General features: G+C 48.7%; 1 protein-coding gene across 1 annotated transcript; it reads right to left on the bottom strand.

Annotated features, from left to right (window-relative positions):
* Nucleotides 1-9,363: 9,363 nt before the first annotated feature.
* On the bottom strand, nucleotides 9,364-16,789 carry LOC126541452 (uncharacterized). Its single transcript, XM_050188187.3, has 3 exons — nucleotides 16,351-16,789; nucleotides 13,396-13,730; nucleotides 9,364-9,880 (listed from the first exon to the last, which is right to left on the bottom strand). The coding sequence occupies exons 1-3, from the start codon at nucleotides 16,487-16,489 to the stop codon at nucleotides 9,671-9,673; spliced, it is 684 nt and encodes a 227-aa protein (XP_050044144.1). The 5' UTR covers nucleotides 16,490-16,789; the 3' UTR covers nucleotides 9,364-9,670.
* Nucleotides 16,790-16,997: the final 208 nt, after the last annotated feature.

Below are 16,997 nucleotides of genomic sequence, written 5' to 3'. Positions count from 1 at the left end.
ATCCATCCAACCAAGTAATCACGCAATGTAACCTGCAGCGAACCGTTTTAACGCTTGTCAAAGTATAACAGCACAGCTCCTATCGTAGCAGAACACATAGCGCTGCGTGTTCCGTTCACCTCAACGCCAGCAGAAATTCCGGCAATGACGCCTTAAACCACTTCAGCACGTATCACAGAACCGTTTACCACGTAGAAGACGCACGTCATACTAAACAGACCGCACGACCGCGAAAACAAACGCCAGAACCTACCGCCGAGCGTATACCTGCCATGCAAAAGACCGCTTTCACCCAAGCCAGTATGGCGCTGCTCATAGGCGGCGCCACTGCGTTCACAATATGGCGGCGCCTACGAAAAAACGGTCTCGCCCGAGGACACAGTAAAGCTGCTCATTTAGAAAGATATTTACCCACAGAAATGTCAGTGAGTGCACCAGCGTTCTGTGTAATAAAACATTAAATCATGGCGTAATACCTGCAACATAGCGTAATGACGGCTCGTAGGGAATCCCCTGATATTCAACGACCTTACTTCTTTTAAAGCAAAGCTTTCCTTGCGAGTTCCCTGCGCCTCTCTTGCTGACCGTGAAGTAATGAGCTCCCCTTGAGTTGTCATAAACTGTTTCTTTCCTGATTTCGTTTTTTTTTTTTCCTTTTAGGAAGTTGCTCATAGCAGGTTTCTTTTCTATTGCCGCCACCTACGAAATTATCTCAGCCTCTCTGAGTGCGCGTTTGATTATCTTTGCTGCCATATAACTTACCATACAGGTCGCATATTGCTGGTAAGCTTCCTAGTTCTTTTCCTCCCCCGTGAGTCAATGTTTTTTCCCGTACAAATACCTGAACATTCTCACAACTCATTTACTTTCTTTCATACTCCTCCGTCGTTCTTCAAAATCAATTTTACTCTGAGCTTCCCCTCACATCAAAACTTGTCCAGCCCTTAACACCCTACACAGCTTCATTTGTAGTCTTGCCGTGAGCGCCCAATGCGAGGCGTCCCACCGACCTTTGGTTGCACGTTGCGCACGTTGTGGCACGTAGCACGCATGTAGCCCGTCGCGCATGAGTTGCGTCGCCTGGCAACCACGTGGAGGGTCGCATCTGCGCCTCCAAGGGGAGCTCGGGGGTACCTCAAACCAATATAGTTAGAAACTCTGTGCCCCAAACAAGTGGCACAGAAAGCCAGCTTGCCTCTTTCAACCCCTGTAATGATGGTTGCGTTCAAAAGTGCATTTCATTGCAGAGCTCCTCGTTCGGGTCATCCTTGAGCTGCAGATGAGAAGGTGCGCGTAAACACTTCCTTGTAAGCTTCGCTGTGTGTAGATTCCAACAGGGCACGTTGGATCTGCTGCATCTTTTACCTTTTCTTTTTCTTAAATTTCACATCTATGAGCTGCCTCATTCTCGGGCAACTGACCTGTGCCCCCGGATGATGAAGCTCATATAGCAGATAACTTTTTATAGGAAAAGTGGTGCCAGTGAGCGCGCTGCGTAATAAAACAGTAAATCACGACGTAAAATATGTACATATAATGCTGGCTCATAGCTATCTCTAAAGCGCACTGATATCTAATGTCGAAAAACGCGCACGATAATTGAATGGCTTAATTCTTTGATTTTGTTTAATTTATTACGTTTGAGCTACTCCATCGTTGGGTCATGGGGTAAGCACGCTTTCTTGGACAGTCCTCCAAAATGGGGGTGAAGGTCTGGACGTTGACCTCCGAAATTCCTGCAATCCCCCCCCCCCCTATAAAGAACTCCACGTGCATCAGCAACGCATACCTACTCTACCAAGCATCCATACCCTTGACTTACGCATCCAACAAAACGGAAGAAACACGGACATAATCAAGCAATTAGATATTCATGTACACCAAACCACTCGCCTCATTGCATGCATCGAAAATCGACATCACGGAATGAAAGAAAACAGCCTTATACGCCTGGTAACCACCTACGCTCTGAGCAGGAGCCCCGTACCTTAGCCTCAATGCAACTGACAAGCTCAAACTCAATACCATGATCAAGGGGGCCTATAAACAAGCCCTACATCTTCCCATCTCCACCTCCAACGAGAAACTGGACGCCCTCGGCATACACAACGTCATAGACGAGCTTATTGACGCTCAGCGTATTAACGTATACGAACGACTCGCCAATTCCACCACGGGCAGGCACGCTCTAGGCACCCTAGGCATAACCTACACCACCCAATTCGGACCAAAAGTACCTGTCCCTCCAAACATTCGCGCTCAGCTAGTTATCCCGTCCATACCTCGCTATATGCACCCTGAACACAATACGCAGAGACGTGCACAAAGAACTAAACGACTACAAAAGCGCTACTATTAAGCCGCTGACGTAGCCTACGTGGAGACAGCGGAATACCCCAACCAAAACGCTATGGCGGTCGTCGTAGTCGCGGGCTCGCAGTAGCCTCGCCGCGACCGCAACAATACTCACCACTCAATCCGAAGAAGGAGAAGAAACGGCTATCGCTTTGGCCTACGCCGCTATCAATGCACACTGCATCATCAGCGATTCAAAAACGGCCATTCACAACTACACAAGAGGACTGATGGCGCCCCAAGCGCAGAAGATACTCTTTGGCACTCCTCCCTCAAGGCAACGCAGCGTGCAGATCATCTGGGCCCCTGGTCACTCGGGCCCGGCTGGAAACGAAGCCGCCCACGATGCCGCCCCAGCTCTCGCACACCGGGCGCATCCTCCTCCTCCTGAGTCTTCCGATCCTGACCAGCCCTCTGTTCTGCATCGCGGTCACTCGCGGGACCAAATGGTTACGTTCAGAGAAATCCTCATCCACTACCGCAGAGAGCGGTTACGCCACCCCCCAGCACACAAAACACTGAATAAATCTCAATCCACCACTTGGCGACTACTTCAGAGGCGAACTTTCCCCAACCCCGTGCTATACAACCGCATTTACCCCGGTGCATACTCCCCACTCTGCAAAGCGTGCGAGGCCCAAGCTGACCTCGATCACATTATCTGGCAATGCCCCAAAGCCTCACCCACCAACACTTACCGCACTAACACTACATGCATCATAACTACGGCCGACCAGTGGGAGACTTTGCTGCTCAGCTTTGACCCAGAGGAGCAGCTCTGGGCGTCCGGATGGCCGAAGACGCCACCAGAAAGCAAGGACTAGCCGCCGTCTGAGGAAGGGGGGGACTGAAGGTTAGCCTCCCACCCCCGCCACCCCTGGACCCCATCAAGGACATAATAAAGTTTTATCTCTCTCCAAAATGGGTACGCACGTGCCACTGTGTCACAAGTGGCATATAATCCTTTTAAATGTACTTATATGTATCGTACTTCTATATGTGCACGAGGGGGTACATGTCACCCCGATTCTACCCTCGGCGAGCTTGAAACGTCGCGTTCGTCCTCCTCTAACAATGTGCATGCATCCGCCTGAACTGATGCTCGCATTAACTTGTGACCGGTCGATCTGTGGTTATTTCACCAGGTAGGGCGACATCACAGCAAGCCGTATAACACTAGAAATACTACTTTTACCAATACTAATCGACTTTCGCATAGGCCAATCATAGCGAAAACTGTACGACACTCGAAAATGCATGCACTCATATAGCGACAATCATAACACAGCCGAAGTACATACAATCTAACGACATTCATAATGAGACACTCGAAACACAATCCCAGCGGCAATTATAAGACACCAGAAAACACACTCCTAGCGACAACGAGACGCTATACAAAAGACTAGTAACATCTTGATGAGGGCTAGTTGGTTCATATTTAGAGCTGAGGTTGAACAGCGATGTTCAACCTCAGTTGTGAACACAAAAGATAACCGAAACTACAATCATTAAGACAAAAAAGTATGTGTATACCATCTAGCTAACTTTTTGCTTACACATCGGAATTCCAACAAGTGTGTAGTATTTTCATAATCTTCTTCTTCTTTACTGCTGGGGAGCGTCATGCAAGCGCTTGCAGTAGATTTAAGTATCATGCACAGAAATATATATTTCTTGCAACCACGTAACCTCTAGCTTTATTACTATATGCAGGAATACTCGCTGCTCACAATTCCTTACATATAGCCTGAAGTGGACTCCACCCATGCTTCCTCGCGGGGAGTAACATAGAAAAGGAAGACAAAGAATTAAAGCGCCTTGTGGTGAGTTGGTTGTTTGATTCATTGCGTCAAAAAAATCAGTGTGGCTTCCGCATATGTACTCAGCGTCTATAGTACAGCCGTCATGCATGCTTCCCGGGTTTCTCGTTTCCTGGTCACGACGCTCTCGCTACAAAATTACTCAGTCCTGGACTCAAAAACGACATTATATCATGAGATCGATGCTCTGCAACCCTCTGCTGCACTTTCATACAATTTGTGTTAAAAATTTTTGTTTTCCGTTTTGTGTGTGGGCGTAGACGTCCAGTTGGACAGCCACTGGAAGATTTGGCCATCACGCTTGTGCGTTCTAAGCTTTTGTAGAATGTCGAAAGATAAAAACTATATTTAAAAGGCATTCCTTGGAGGTATAGCCCCAGCTTTGTCGTTCCCTTGTTTTGTTTGTTTCGATCGACCAGTCGCGGTGCCTCCGTAACTCTGTGGCGTTCTGCTGATGAGCAACTGTCGCGGTTTCGGTTAACAGCCGCGGTGGTCGCATTTCCATGGCGGTTAGTGGGACCGTAAATACTGCGCTAAATGATTTCAAGGCGCACTCCGCGAATGACAAAACCTGCCTCGTCGCCCAGGGCTCCATCAGCGCGCACTTGGTGCTCCAAAGTGTGAAGAGCAGTGTAGTACATCTCTTGAGCAATGAAGATCTGCATTCTCCGTACATGCCTTCGTACTCTGCCACCTCACGTACACGATTTCTATGCACAACTGGCTCAGAGCGGAGCGAGACAAGCTCAACGTTCTTATCCGCAAAATAGTCAAGAGGGCTCTCGGGCTACCCATCAGGACCCATACCGAGGATCTCTTGAAGCTGGGGGTACATAACACCGCCGAGGAGATTGCCGAAGCCCAAGAACACACGCAACTCAGTCGCCTGGCCACGACAGCGGCAGGTAAACGCATCCTCGAAGAGCTGGGTTACCACCCTGCGGAATTCTCGATGGTCAGTACCCCGATCCCTAGGTGCATTCGAGACAAGTTCGTAGTGGCCCCTGTGCCCCGAAACGTCCATCCCGTCCACAACGAGGGCAGACGGAAGGCCAGAGCAGCAGCCATCCTCAAACAGATCAAGCGACACGACATTAGCGCAAGCTTCGTCGACGTTGCGGGGTACAGTGACGGGAAGACCTTTGCCGTCGTTGCGGTCGACTCGAGCGGAAACATTTCCAATAGCGCCTCGATTCGCACTTCAGACCCCGGAGTCGCCGAGCAAGTCGCCATCGCCCTCGCCCTGCTAGACGGTCGTGGGTCCGAAATCTATAGTGATTCCAAAACGGCAGTTAGGGCTTTTCAAAAAGGTTGCGTCGCCAAGGAAGCTGTTCGTCTTCTTAGCGGCTCGAGTCCACATGCTCTCACAAACCATTCAATTCACTGGTTTCCCGCTCACGTAGGATCGGTCGAGGGTGCTCCCCCGAACCTCAATGAGTCTGCCCACGAGGCTGCGCGTGACCTCACCGACCGCGCTTCCTCTATAAGGAGCACTGACTCCCCTCCTCTCTACGGTCACAGGGACGCTCCTGCTACTCACAACGAGATTATTAAATATTTCTACATGTCCAGAAGGGTCTTTCCACCCCCTCACCCAAAGTTGAATAGGGCGCAAGCCGTTTCGCTTAGGCTCCTACAGACCAGCACATATCCGTGTCTGTCCGCTCTCCACGAGGCTTACTCGACGTGTATCGCGACGACGCCTGCCCGTCCTGCGGCCAGACCTCCACTCTACCTCGCATGCTCTGGGAGTGCGGGTCGACATACCCCAAGTTCATCAAGGAGGAGTGGGACTCGCTTTTGCGTAGCCCCGCTCTAGAAAAGCAAATCCTGGCCGTCCGGCGTGCCCGCGACCGGGCCGGTGGGCTAGACCTGCCGGTCCCGACGTGGGACTAGCCGGGTGCGCGACGAGTTCGCGTCCTCGCCGGACCTACAATAAAGTTTATTCACTCACTCACTCACTCACTCACTCCGTACACGTGGCCCCTCGACAGTCACGTGCTCAATGGCTTCGCAATTTCTTTTGCGACAAACGACATACACAACATCCTCGATAGCTTTCCCGCGCGCTTTTTTATTAAACCGCCTCCTGTAACGCAGGCACCGGCACAACAGCCGCGCGATGGCCACCAAAAACATCCAGGAGGCGGCCCGTGACGGCGGCTATGTTGTCATCGCCGTTCCTGCCGAGACGGTGGAAGTTCAGGTGGCCGCCACGACAGGCGGCGTGCAACGCCGTAGTCGGCCTGCGGCGGCAGCACCAGCGGCCAGGCCGTCGGCTCCCTCGGATTTGACGCTGCTCGAAGAGGCTCAAAGACGCTGCACAACTGTGTCGCACAGGCAGCGCGTCACGCAGTGCGCGTTCCGCGTTCTGCGAAAGGTGCTCTTTGCCACCGGGACCTTCCTGGTGGTTGGCTTCGCCACGCGCGCACTCACCGAGTACCAGACGCTGGGCGACGTCCTGATGATTGCGGGCGTGATACTCGAGCTCGCCAGCTGGGCCCTTCTCCTGTGCACATGCACGGAGCGGACGCGAGCTTTTCTGGCTTCTCTGCTGGGGCTGAGGCCACTTGAAAGGAAGCTCGAGATCTAGCCGTGTGGCGACGCGCCGACGGTGCGAGGCGGCAATCGCCGCGTCTCCGTGCGACTTCATCTGCGTGCCGGTGGAACAAGGACCGATCGGTATCCGCGCACGGACTGCGGACAAGATTGTCGTACAGGTCCTCCGTTGACAGGCGACATTTTGCTTCCCGAACCGAAATTGGGAGCCATGCCTTATTTACACGTTTATTCTTAGTTGTTTTGCGCCTTGTGGACCGAAATAACTCGGTCTGTGGTGAAGTACAGTGCTTGCGGGTCACGTCTCTCAGGCCTTGGTGTATACGGCCTTTTTACTGTGCGTTCCGAGTGTCGGTCGAGACTTTCTTCCAAGATCTTAAATTGTTTCTACTGGTAAGAAGTTCCGTATGTACGGTGCCTTCTTTGCGCAGCAGACTTGCGCACTCATTTGCTTTTCAGTGTTGTATATATATCCTATAGCTACCGGGCCCATGTGGCACGTCCGAACCACAATAGGGTCACGTCCATTGCGCGTTGACAACTCTTGACTATCTCTCGTAAACAAACCCCAACGATCAATTCACGCCATTACGGCGATATGCATGTTGGATGTATGTGAACACTCCTCCCCCTTTTATATATATATAAGCGTATAGCTATAAAAAAACATACGTTGACCAAGACTGCGGCTGTCTGCGCAAGAACAGCACGATAGTTATTTAATACCTTTAAAGAACTCTGACAGCACTCGTATAGCGGATCGGCTGATATATTGACACGTGTATAAATTGTTTTTCGGTGATCGTTTCTCCCCAGCCAGTCACTGTTACAATGCTACTGCTCGGCGCAAGACGCGTGTTTTTGTTTCAGAATTCTCTCGAATTTCGTTGCCGATTCTATGGCGCAGGAATAAGCTTGCCTATACTGCATGTGCGACACGAATTGTTCTGTGCATTCTGGGACGCACGCGAGCACTACAGCGGTTACACTGGAATCTACACGAGTCGTGTATAAATAGCTGATGACTACGACCCGTGGACTAGATTTGGACGACCGACGAGTGTGCTTGCCGCGCATCACTGTGATCCGAGTGTTGCTTGTTCTGCTTAGCACAAGTTAGCCCAACAAAAAGTTCACGTCTTAACCCTTTCGGGCGCCAAATTATTCCGTTGATTGAAAACTTACTTTCTCCGCATTTCTTGCATACTCGGAGACAAAGCTTACGGCTGTAGAATAGATTAAGAATTTTACGTTCATTGGCAATTTTTGTCAAATTTATCGAATGTGGACTCTATGTCAAGTTGTGAAACATCATGTTATGAGAGCATCAATTATTTCTTGCCTAGCAGGCTTGCTTTTCATTGTGAAAAACAGTTGTGAAAAAAGTTAACCCGCTTTATGCAACCACATACAGAGATAAAACACACCCAACCGTCTACATTCCCACTCGTATTACTGAGAAAAGTTCGCACGTGCTATTCAAACTTGCCGCGTAATCCAGTCAGCGGAGTTCCTAGATATGCGATCGACACATTTTAAATATAACTGCTTTCATCAACGTTTTCGCTGTGGACGCATTATTTCGGCGTACACAATTGTGCACGCATCACCTGAAAGGGTTAAGTCACGGATTTTGGGAGAGCCTTCACCGTCGCGGCAACGTGATTGACAACATGCAGCCCCATGTGACCCATGCACAGACGTAGCGGTGGTCGGATCCGTTCTCTATATACATACGGCACCTCAATATCCCCAGTGTAATAAAATGTGTACACCTTCAAGAGCTAAAATGACTTCTTTCCCGGAGTTCGACGCGTCTGATCGCTCGGCTTTCTTAGCGAACAAGGACGGTGCTGGAGACAGTGCAATAGTAAGCTGGGCTGATACCGGAGATGGCAAAATCAAAAGTGGACCTATCCCGAAGACATGTAATCCGTGCTCACGTGCTGAGGGTCGCAGCGTCTTGCTTACGCGTAGGGCAGGCACGTAATAGCCATGCTGCGAAACGCGTTGCAGAAGATGTGAATACTTTTATAGCAGTTAACTGCTTTACGAAAGCGTCGTCTTACACAGACTCTAAAATCTGCCTTTACTATCTATCTATCTATCTATCTATCTATCTATCTATCTATCTATCTATCTATCTATCTATATATCCATCTATCTATCCATCTATCTATCTATCCATCTATCTATCTATCCATCTATCCATCTATCCATCTATCCATCCATCTATCTATCTATCTATCTATCTATCTATCTATATCTTTTTTTAATACATGATGGCGCGAATAGTCTGAGCTGCGACGGCACGAACGTTCTAATCTGTTCCTGCCTTCGGGAGAAGTGCAATTCGTACATCAACATGGTTTTCCCTTTCGTTCTTTCATTCTTTTTCTCTTTCATTTTTCCTTTCTTTATTTCTTTCTTTCACATCGAAGGCACAAGCTTCAGATGTCTAAGAGCCCCCGATTCGGCATATATGTGCCAAGCTGATTAGGCCTGGGAAAGCTCAAAATCTATAGATCTCGTGCGCCCAGACGAACGCGAGTCAAAATGCGAGGGCAGTTAACGTATAACATTGTCGAGCAACAGTGCGAAGTACAAAAGAAATTAAGGACGTGTAGAGCAGATTATCGAAAGTGAGTTTTACTGTCAGCAGTACACATACCAATCCGTAGTGAGAGCCGTGAACGTGTGCCGTTCAATGCGGCGTACATATTTGCAGCGCTTCATCTCGGCCTTGGTGGGTTAAGAACAGCACGAGCTCGTGTTCAAAAGCTCCATGTCGTGCTCAGCGGATACGATTAGGAACAAGGAGGTTTGGAACACTCCTTGATTGGGAAGGAGCAGATCGACCGCGCGGTCCATGGTCCGCGCTGAGCAACAAGGTCGGCTGCAGAATCGAGCGGGGCGTGGCACGATCACGGGCGTCATCGTCGAGGCTGCCTCGCGAGCAGAGGCTCGATGCGGTCACGCGGGCAGCCGAACAGCGTGGCACAGTCGACGCGGCTGAGCCCCGCCAATATGGCCTGCACGAAGGGACCGCCCCTATGGTCGCCCCTGGCCGCTGACTTGAGAAGCGTGGCCACCACCGGGAACCTGGCGCGTGTCAACCGGGTCACCTCGCACAGCAGCTGGACCTGCGCAGAAAGGACGCGTCACCGGCCGGGTCAAATGTTAAGCAATTAAGGCGATCGCCGTTTTATCGAAACATCAAAAAAAGGAAAGGAGAGTCGATGAAAGACAACGTCTACTCCATGGGAGTTGCGGTCTAGATATAGGAGTCACACCGAATGACACTCTATCGCGTCTTTGTGCGCTGGGCTTAGGCTTGCAGATGCAAACGTTAAGGCATAGCAACCGCTCTCTTCGTGGGGCACTTGACCAATGAGAGGGCCGAAATTTAAGAGTTAGATTCAGGGGCTTTCCGTGCCATAACCACGATATGTCTATGAATCACACTGTAGAAACGGGTATACACGGGTGTTTCTTTACATTTCGCCGCCATCGAAATGTGGCCGCCGCGGCCGGGATCGAACCCTCAGCCTCGAGCTCAGCAGCGCAACGAGCCACTGGGATGGTCCCAATCTACCACGGTTAGATTGGGACATTGGAACCAAAAAACAGTAGCATCGCAAACAACTCCTTTAAAACAATTTTGGGACTTTTCGTTTCCTTGAAATGTCCTGAAAAACTCCAATATACGCGCTGAACGAGTGCGTGTTCTTGCTTATGCACGGTAAGGAAACGTGTACTACCTACTAACGTAGCCCTGGCAAGTCTGGGGCGGTATTCTCTGGCGATCACTTTCGGTGATAGTTTCACTTTTGCGAGAATTAGCGACACTCGGCACTAAAGGCGTCCAAGTATACACGCGGTGTTTCACGTAAGTTGTGCCAAGGATAAAAAAAAAATTAAGTTGTTAGAGGCAGCTGAATGAAACCAACGGCATATGTTTGCCGTCATGTGGCGCTCATTAGAGTATTTCTTCTTATATTCCGCTTAACTGGTTGATTAACTGAGATGAATCATGCAAAATTTTTAATATTCAATTTAGGGCCAAGTGCGTTGCGTTGTAGAGGGGATTCAGAAACGGCCGATACAATTTTTTGTGGCAACGTAAACATGCTGCGTGGCGATATTGTCCGGCGTTTAAAGAAAACCTGCGAAATATGAAATGAAAACACTTGACTGCGCTCGTGCGCTATCGTATTACAGCGCTCTCGATCGCGGTTCGTATAGGCATCGGCTCCACAGTGCGTCAGCATCTTTGGCGATGGCACGCGGAAAGAAAGCGCCGTACGTCGTCCGTGATAAGCGATAGGCTCGGCGCACGTTTGAGCGCGCTGCAATACGATTGCGCACGAGCGCAGTCACGTGGCTTTATTTCGTATTTCGCGGGTTTTCTTTAGACGCCGGGGAAAAAAACGGCACGAAGCACCTACGTTGCCACAAAAAATTGGATCGGTCATTTCTGAACCCCCTCTACAACGCAACGAAAGGCACTTGGCCCTAACGTGAATATTAAAATTCTTGCGGATTCATCTTAGTAATTCAACTAATTAATCGGAATATTAAAAAAATACTCTAATGAGCGCCACATGACGGAAAACCATATGCCATTAGTTTCATTCAGCTACGCCTAACCACTTTTTTTTACCACTCTTTAAATCCTTGGCACAAGTTGCGTGAAACACCCTGTATACGGCCGACGACAGCGCCCTCTTGGCACAGTTCGAAGATGTCACAGAGCGAGAAACGCTGTCGGATGGGCGCACGGATGGGCGCACGGATGGGATGTCGGATGGGATGTCGGATGGGCTTCCGGTGCCGAGTCAGGCGAAAGTGATCGTCCGACAATACTGCCCCAGTAGCTATACTTTTGACAGGTAAGGTAATAAACCGTTTAGATTCGTTTGACCTGCGTCCTGCATCTACACCTCGCAACCAGGGTGTGAAGTGTGCGTACCCAGTGTTATTTTTTTTTTGTATGTGAAAAAAGAAACAGAAAAATTGTGACTATTTTTGTACCACATTTCTTGTTCTCTTCTGAGTTCTGTGGGCTTGTCTTTCTCTGATTTCACCAAAGTATTCAGTTTGTTGTTTCTCCGTTATCTTACAGAAAAAGAATTATATAGTTTATTCCATTAAGGGAGTAAGATTTTACTACCCCGATGACTGCATCTTTCATGTAGTACGAAAGAGTCAAATGACAGATCATACGTGTAGAGATAAGCACTGTGGGGATGCGCGACTCTCACGTGTCCCCTGATATGTTTTCTCGCATAGCTATCGTCTCCTGTAATGCGGCTTCGCCACGTAGCTTTACTGCGACGGTCGGTATGCTTGCAGGGCGGTACGAGGGGTGGCGCGAGTGTTCCTCTGCTTACGCCACCTAACGGCGGGGTTACTTGGGCGCAAAAAGGAGAAGGCTCGTCCTCTTTGGCTTGCGGTGAGTCGGACTTTCGCGTTTTGTCGCGATCGAGCCCATCGGCACGTTTTGTGGTTAGCAACTTGGCTAGCAGGCATTAGTCTATGAAAGGTGCAATAAATGCCCTTGTGATTGTTTGCACTACTGTGTTGTCGTTCTTTTGTCCCAAGAGCACGGGTGAGAACCCCACAGCACGCACCAGAGTACCTGGCACTATACGCCACACATTCAAGTAACCACTCTATACTACAGTCTATGTAGCCATGCTCTGAGCGGTATGAATCACCCTGATTGCAGCTGTATTCTATCCAGACACTAAGACCAATTGGTTCGCACTTATACGAGGTTCATCTGCTCATGCTTAAATTACATGGCTAGTGAAGCTACACAAGAATCTCTATTGATAGTAATGAGACGAACAAATCTGATTTTGCTCACAGTAGTGATGACAAATTTTTTGACACTACCGTATGATGACTATCGTTATCTTACAAATCAAGAAAAATTCTGTTTTTCGTAATAAACAGTGAATACCACTTTTTTTAAAATAAAATAACCTGTTTCTTGCACTGAACGAAATTTCCTGCAGTAAAACATGTAAAATATGAATGTTTAGTACTACTATTACTTCACGGAGGTATCATCGAAGCACAGGCCAGCAGGACATGGCACGCACAACGTTATCACAAAGACGATAAACAAAAGCAACATAAATAAGACGGTACGCAATAACAAAACAAAAGTACCATGCTGCAAGCACCGATTCTCGTCAATCATCGAAGCTAAGAAGCAATGTAACCGGTTCGAGGCTGTGTTCGGATGCCGTGTTCCGAGGCCCTGTTCTCGCATGATCACTTTCAAGCATATACTTACAAAGGAAAATAAATAAACTATAGGGTTTAACAGCCCAAAGAACCACAGGGGCTATCGTGAGGGACACAGCAGTGCAATTTACATGCGCAAGTTCTTTCTTTTCTTTTTTTTTTTTTCGTCCCCTTCGACATGTGACCGCCGCGGCCGGGAGTCGAAACCGCGTCTTGCTGCTCCGCAGCAGACGGTCATGCCCTAGGATATCACCGCACTAGTGGCACTGAGCAAACACGCCGGGTGAAGAAATTGTGCGCAAGGCAATGTCTGCAATTTTTGCGGAGCTTTCACAGGTGAGCTTCATGGTGCAACAACAACAGTGCAACAACAACAGTGCAACGAGTGGCAGCAGAAGACCTGGCAATTGGTGTCGGTGACGTTCATCGGACTGAAGTCTCCCCTGGCCATGAACACCGGCGTGACTGCTGCCGCCGTGGTTGCCGACTCGTAGAGGGAGAACAGCGCCGACAGCGCCACCAACACGGAATACCAGCCCGGGAAGAGTGTCAGGCTGGTCGCCAGAACCGCGAGGAACACCAGGGACTCGAGCACAAGTCGGCCGGCCGCGGAGCGCGCCGACGCTGAGACTGCGGTCGATGCCGGCACCAAGTCGCGGACCAGAGATCGGGCCCGGGAGACGACGTCCGCATCGTGGACGAGTGCCGCTTGCCCACTTCCCTGCTTCACCGGGCCTGCGCGTGAAGACACCAACGTATTAACGCACGACACAAGAAGTAATATTACTTCTTGTGAATAGCAATAGCAATATCGCAATAGCAATATCGCATAGCAATATTGCTATGCGATAAAGGTGGGCAGAGAGAAAGCCTGACATGTCGGGCGCTGATGAAAGAACGTATACCTCAAACCAAAGAACAACAAAGGAAGGAGCAATCAGAGACCAGATGGGCCCAGATAGACGGATCGAAGTGTTTTAAAGGGGAGTTTCTTTGCGAACCCCGCGGCAAATGTGCAGGCAAATGTATACCATTTGATTGACCGCTTCAAGAAAGCTTCGCGTCACATAGATTCTAAGATGTGCGTTGGATCTACGTATTTGTTTTTCCTGCGTAAATAAATTTTGCCAATAGTTATACAAAAACTAAATTGGTGCAGGAAGCGTGAGCCGCTTAGTTATGTATCAGTTGGTGTGAATGTACCAATTTAGTTGCGTATGTTTGCAAGTGTACCCCATGCACTATTTCTATATGTGTGCGTACAGCACGCACCTTCGCACACCCGTGCATATGCACGCGCTTACCTGCCTTTACGTGCACGGCGCAGCTTCTTTAGTTGATCGCGGAAAGTGACGCGCGAGCATTATACGGCCGCGAGAAGCAGCTGCGCGTACTTGTTTAGCGTTTTCGGTATCTGAAACAGTATCGACAAGAACTGGCGCCCTGGAGGCTGGAAGAGCGATATGACCGTGGCAGTCAACGGCGAAGCTTATCACTTGCAGATGCCTTCTTCAAGTTGAGAGTAGAGACTGGCGCGGGGCGAGACGCTAGGATTGGAGTGATTAAAAGGACTTCATTTTTTTAACAACAAATTCGATCTTTGTACGAGTCAACCGCCAACTGCATGTCTTTCAGAATCTATATAATGACACATAAATCATCGCTGACTCAAAAGTCGCGGTGAGAGAGAGAGAGAGAAAGAGAGAACCCTTCAGTGAAAGGCAGTTATTTTAGCCGGCGTATAGACATCGCTGACATGCTACTCTGCGTGGGGAAGGGAATTGAAGAGAAAGAGAAAGGAGAGAGGCGCAAAAAAGAAAGGAATAAGTTTTAAAAAAAAAGTGGGCACTGAGTTTTCTGACTCATGGGCAACGGCGTGCTATGGTAAAGTCCTGCAGTGTATGCACCGTCCTACAATGAGCTGACAGAATTCACTGCGCGAAAGGTGCATGAGGGTGACAAGTAGAACAACAGTTTGTCGAGTTGACCAAAGTTCATCGCACGCCTCTGTTGTGTGAGGCGGGCTAAAGGGCACAGTCAAATGACAAAGGTCTCTGTGTAAGCGAATGCATGCAATGTTCATAGAACGCACGCTCGTCGGCATACGCTCGACACAAAAACAGGATATGCTCCACGGTTTCAATTGAGCCACAATTGTTGCACTATGGACTTGTCACTTTACCGAAGCGGTACCGTAAGCCGTTTCCATAGGCAGACTTCAGGTGAAGACGATAATATAGAGTTTTCAAATGGCGAGGTGTGTTGGATGGGAGTCTGGATCTGAGATTTGGGTCGATTCAGTAAAGGAAAGGTTAATGTTGGGTAGGCAAGATCCACAGCCGGTCCTTTTCCTCAGAAAGAGATCTTGTAGCTAGTTGGGAAGGGGTCGCGATGGCGAAATCACTAATACATTCTGGCGCCTTACGAGTCAAAACCACGATCTGATTATCAGGCACGGCATAGTCGGGGGCTCCAGATTAGTTTTGACCACTCTGTCTTTCTTTTTTCTAATATGCACCCAATGCGCGTGGTACACGAGCGTTTCTGCATTCCGCCTCCATCGGAATGCGGCCGCCGCGTACGGGATCGAACCCGCGACTTCTAGCTCAGCAGCGCAACGTCATAGCCACTAAGTCACTGCGACGGGTCGAAGATAAAGAGAAACGATCTACAAAATAATGTTTCTCAGCCTCCCACATGCTGTTTATGATGTTATACCGTGCCAGTTGTTCGTCCCTTCACCTGTTTTCCTTGCGTGTCTCGCCTCACTACTTGTTAGGAAGCAGGCAAATGTTTAACTCGTTAATTCCTTTGTTTTTTTTTTCTTTTTTATCTTCGTAATATGTTTACCTCAAGGAGTCCTGAAAGCGATCACCGCCGCTAACTCCGGCGTTAGGCCTGAAAACAAACGACCCCCCCCCCCCTTTTTTTCTTTTTCGTATCATCGGCTTTCATTAGGATGCATCTCCTGTTTACGAAGGTAATTTAGCCAACTACGGATGTATATTCGGTTGTATGCTCCATAGGAACTCAGTCGTGGTACCTTTAGAAAAGTGTGTGCCCGTAGACGTGTGTAAACGCGACATGGTGACGTCTCACGCGTGCGTTGATTGATAGCGCCTAATTGTGAAAGAGCTTTACCAACAGTATCGTAAGAAATAAGACTCAGAATAAATGCGGGTGGCATTCTTCAGTGAACTGTGAAATGAATTGGGCTGTATATTTACGTAATCTATACAACCAAGAGCACAAGGTCAACTTGTCACCCGAAGTAAATAACGGTCCTTGACTCACCCGGCCTGCTCTTTAGCCCTTTTTGTATTTTGTACGTAATAAACAGCATTGAAACACTTACCTTTCCCGTCATTCGTTGCCGCGTATAAGGGGCAGACGAAGCTGCACAACAGCAGAAGTGTAACGCACAAGCTTCGCCCACGCATGGCTTGTGGCGCCGAATGCACTGCCGCTTTATGAAAGATGCGTGGGCGACCCATCCAGCCAGCTAGCTGTCTTTCTTGGTTTACGATAGAGACAGCACTGTGACAAATGCAAAGAAAAATACCACATGCTCCAGATAGCTCGTTCAAAGCTATCGCGATCGCTCGTTTAAATCTATCACAATCGCTTTGAAGCTGGGAGGCACAAGCTTTATCTTCGTGTGGTAGGAGATATGTTTAAAAAAGCGCGCGGACATTCTTCTTTGACGCTTCCCAAAAGCGGATCCAATCACAAGGTTATGCCAGAAACGTATATATACGTTACGCGTTACCACTATTAAGTGCGTCAAAGTCAGGTTTAAAGCAAGCTGAAAGCGAAACACAAACGTAATTTTGGTAGGATGTCGCCACCCTGGTTTCGGTATTATAAATAAAAAGGCTAAACGTATTCTAAATGTTATGTTAAAAGCAAAATTAAAAACTACAAATTTATTAACAGTTTCTAAAATATTGTTTATTTAAACGCTTAAACAGTTTATTTTTCTGAGTACTTGTTTTCGCGTTG

Source organism: Dermacentor andersoni, chromosome 2 (genome assembly GCF_023375885.2).
Source record: "Dermacentor andersoni chromosome 2, qqDerAnde1_hic_scaffold, whole genome shotgun sequence".
Classification (NCBI taxonomy): Eukaryota; Metazoa; Arthropoda; class Arachnida; order Ixodida; family Ixodidae; genus Dermacentor; species Dermacentor andersoni.
The sequence above is the reverse complement of the archived record's forward strand: the minus strand, read 5'-3'. Positions and strand labels throughout refer to the sequence as shown.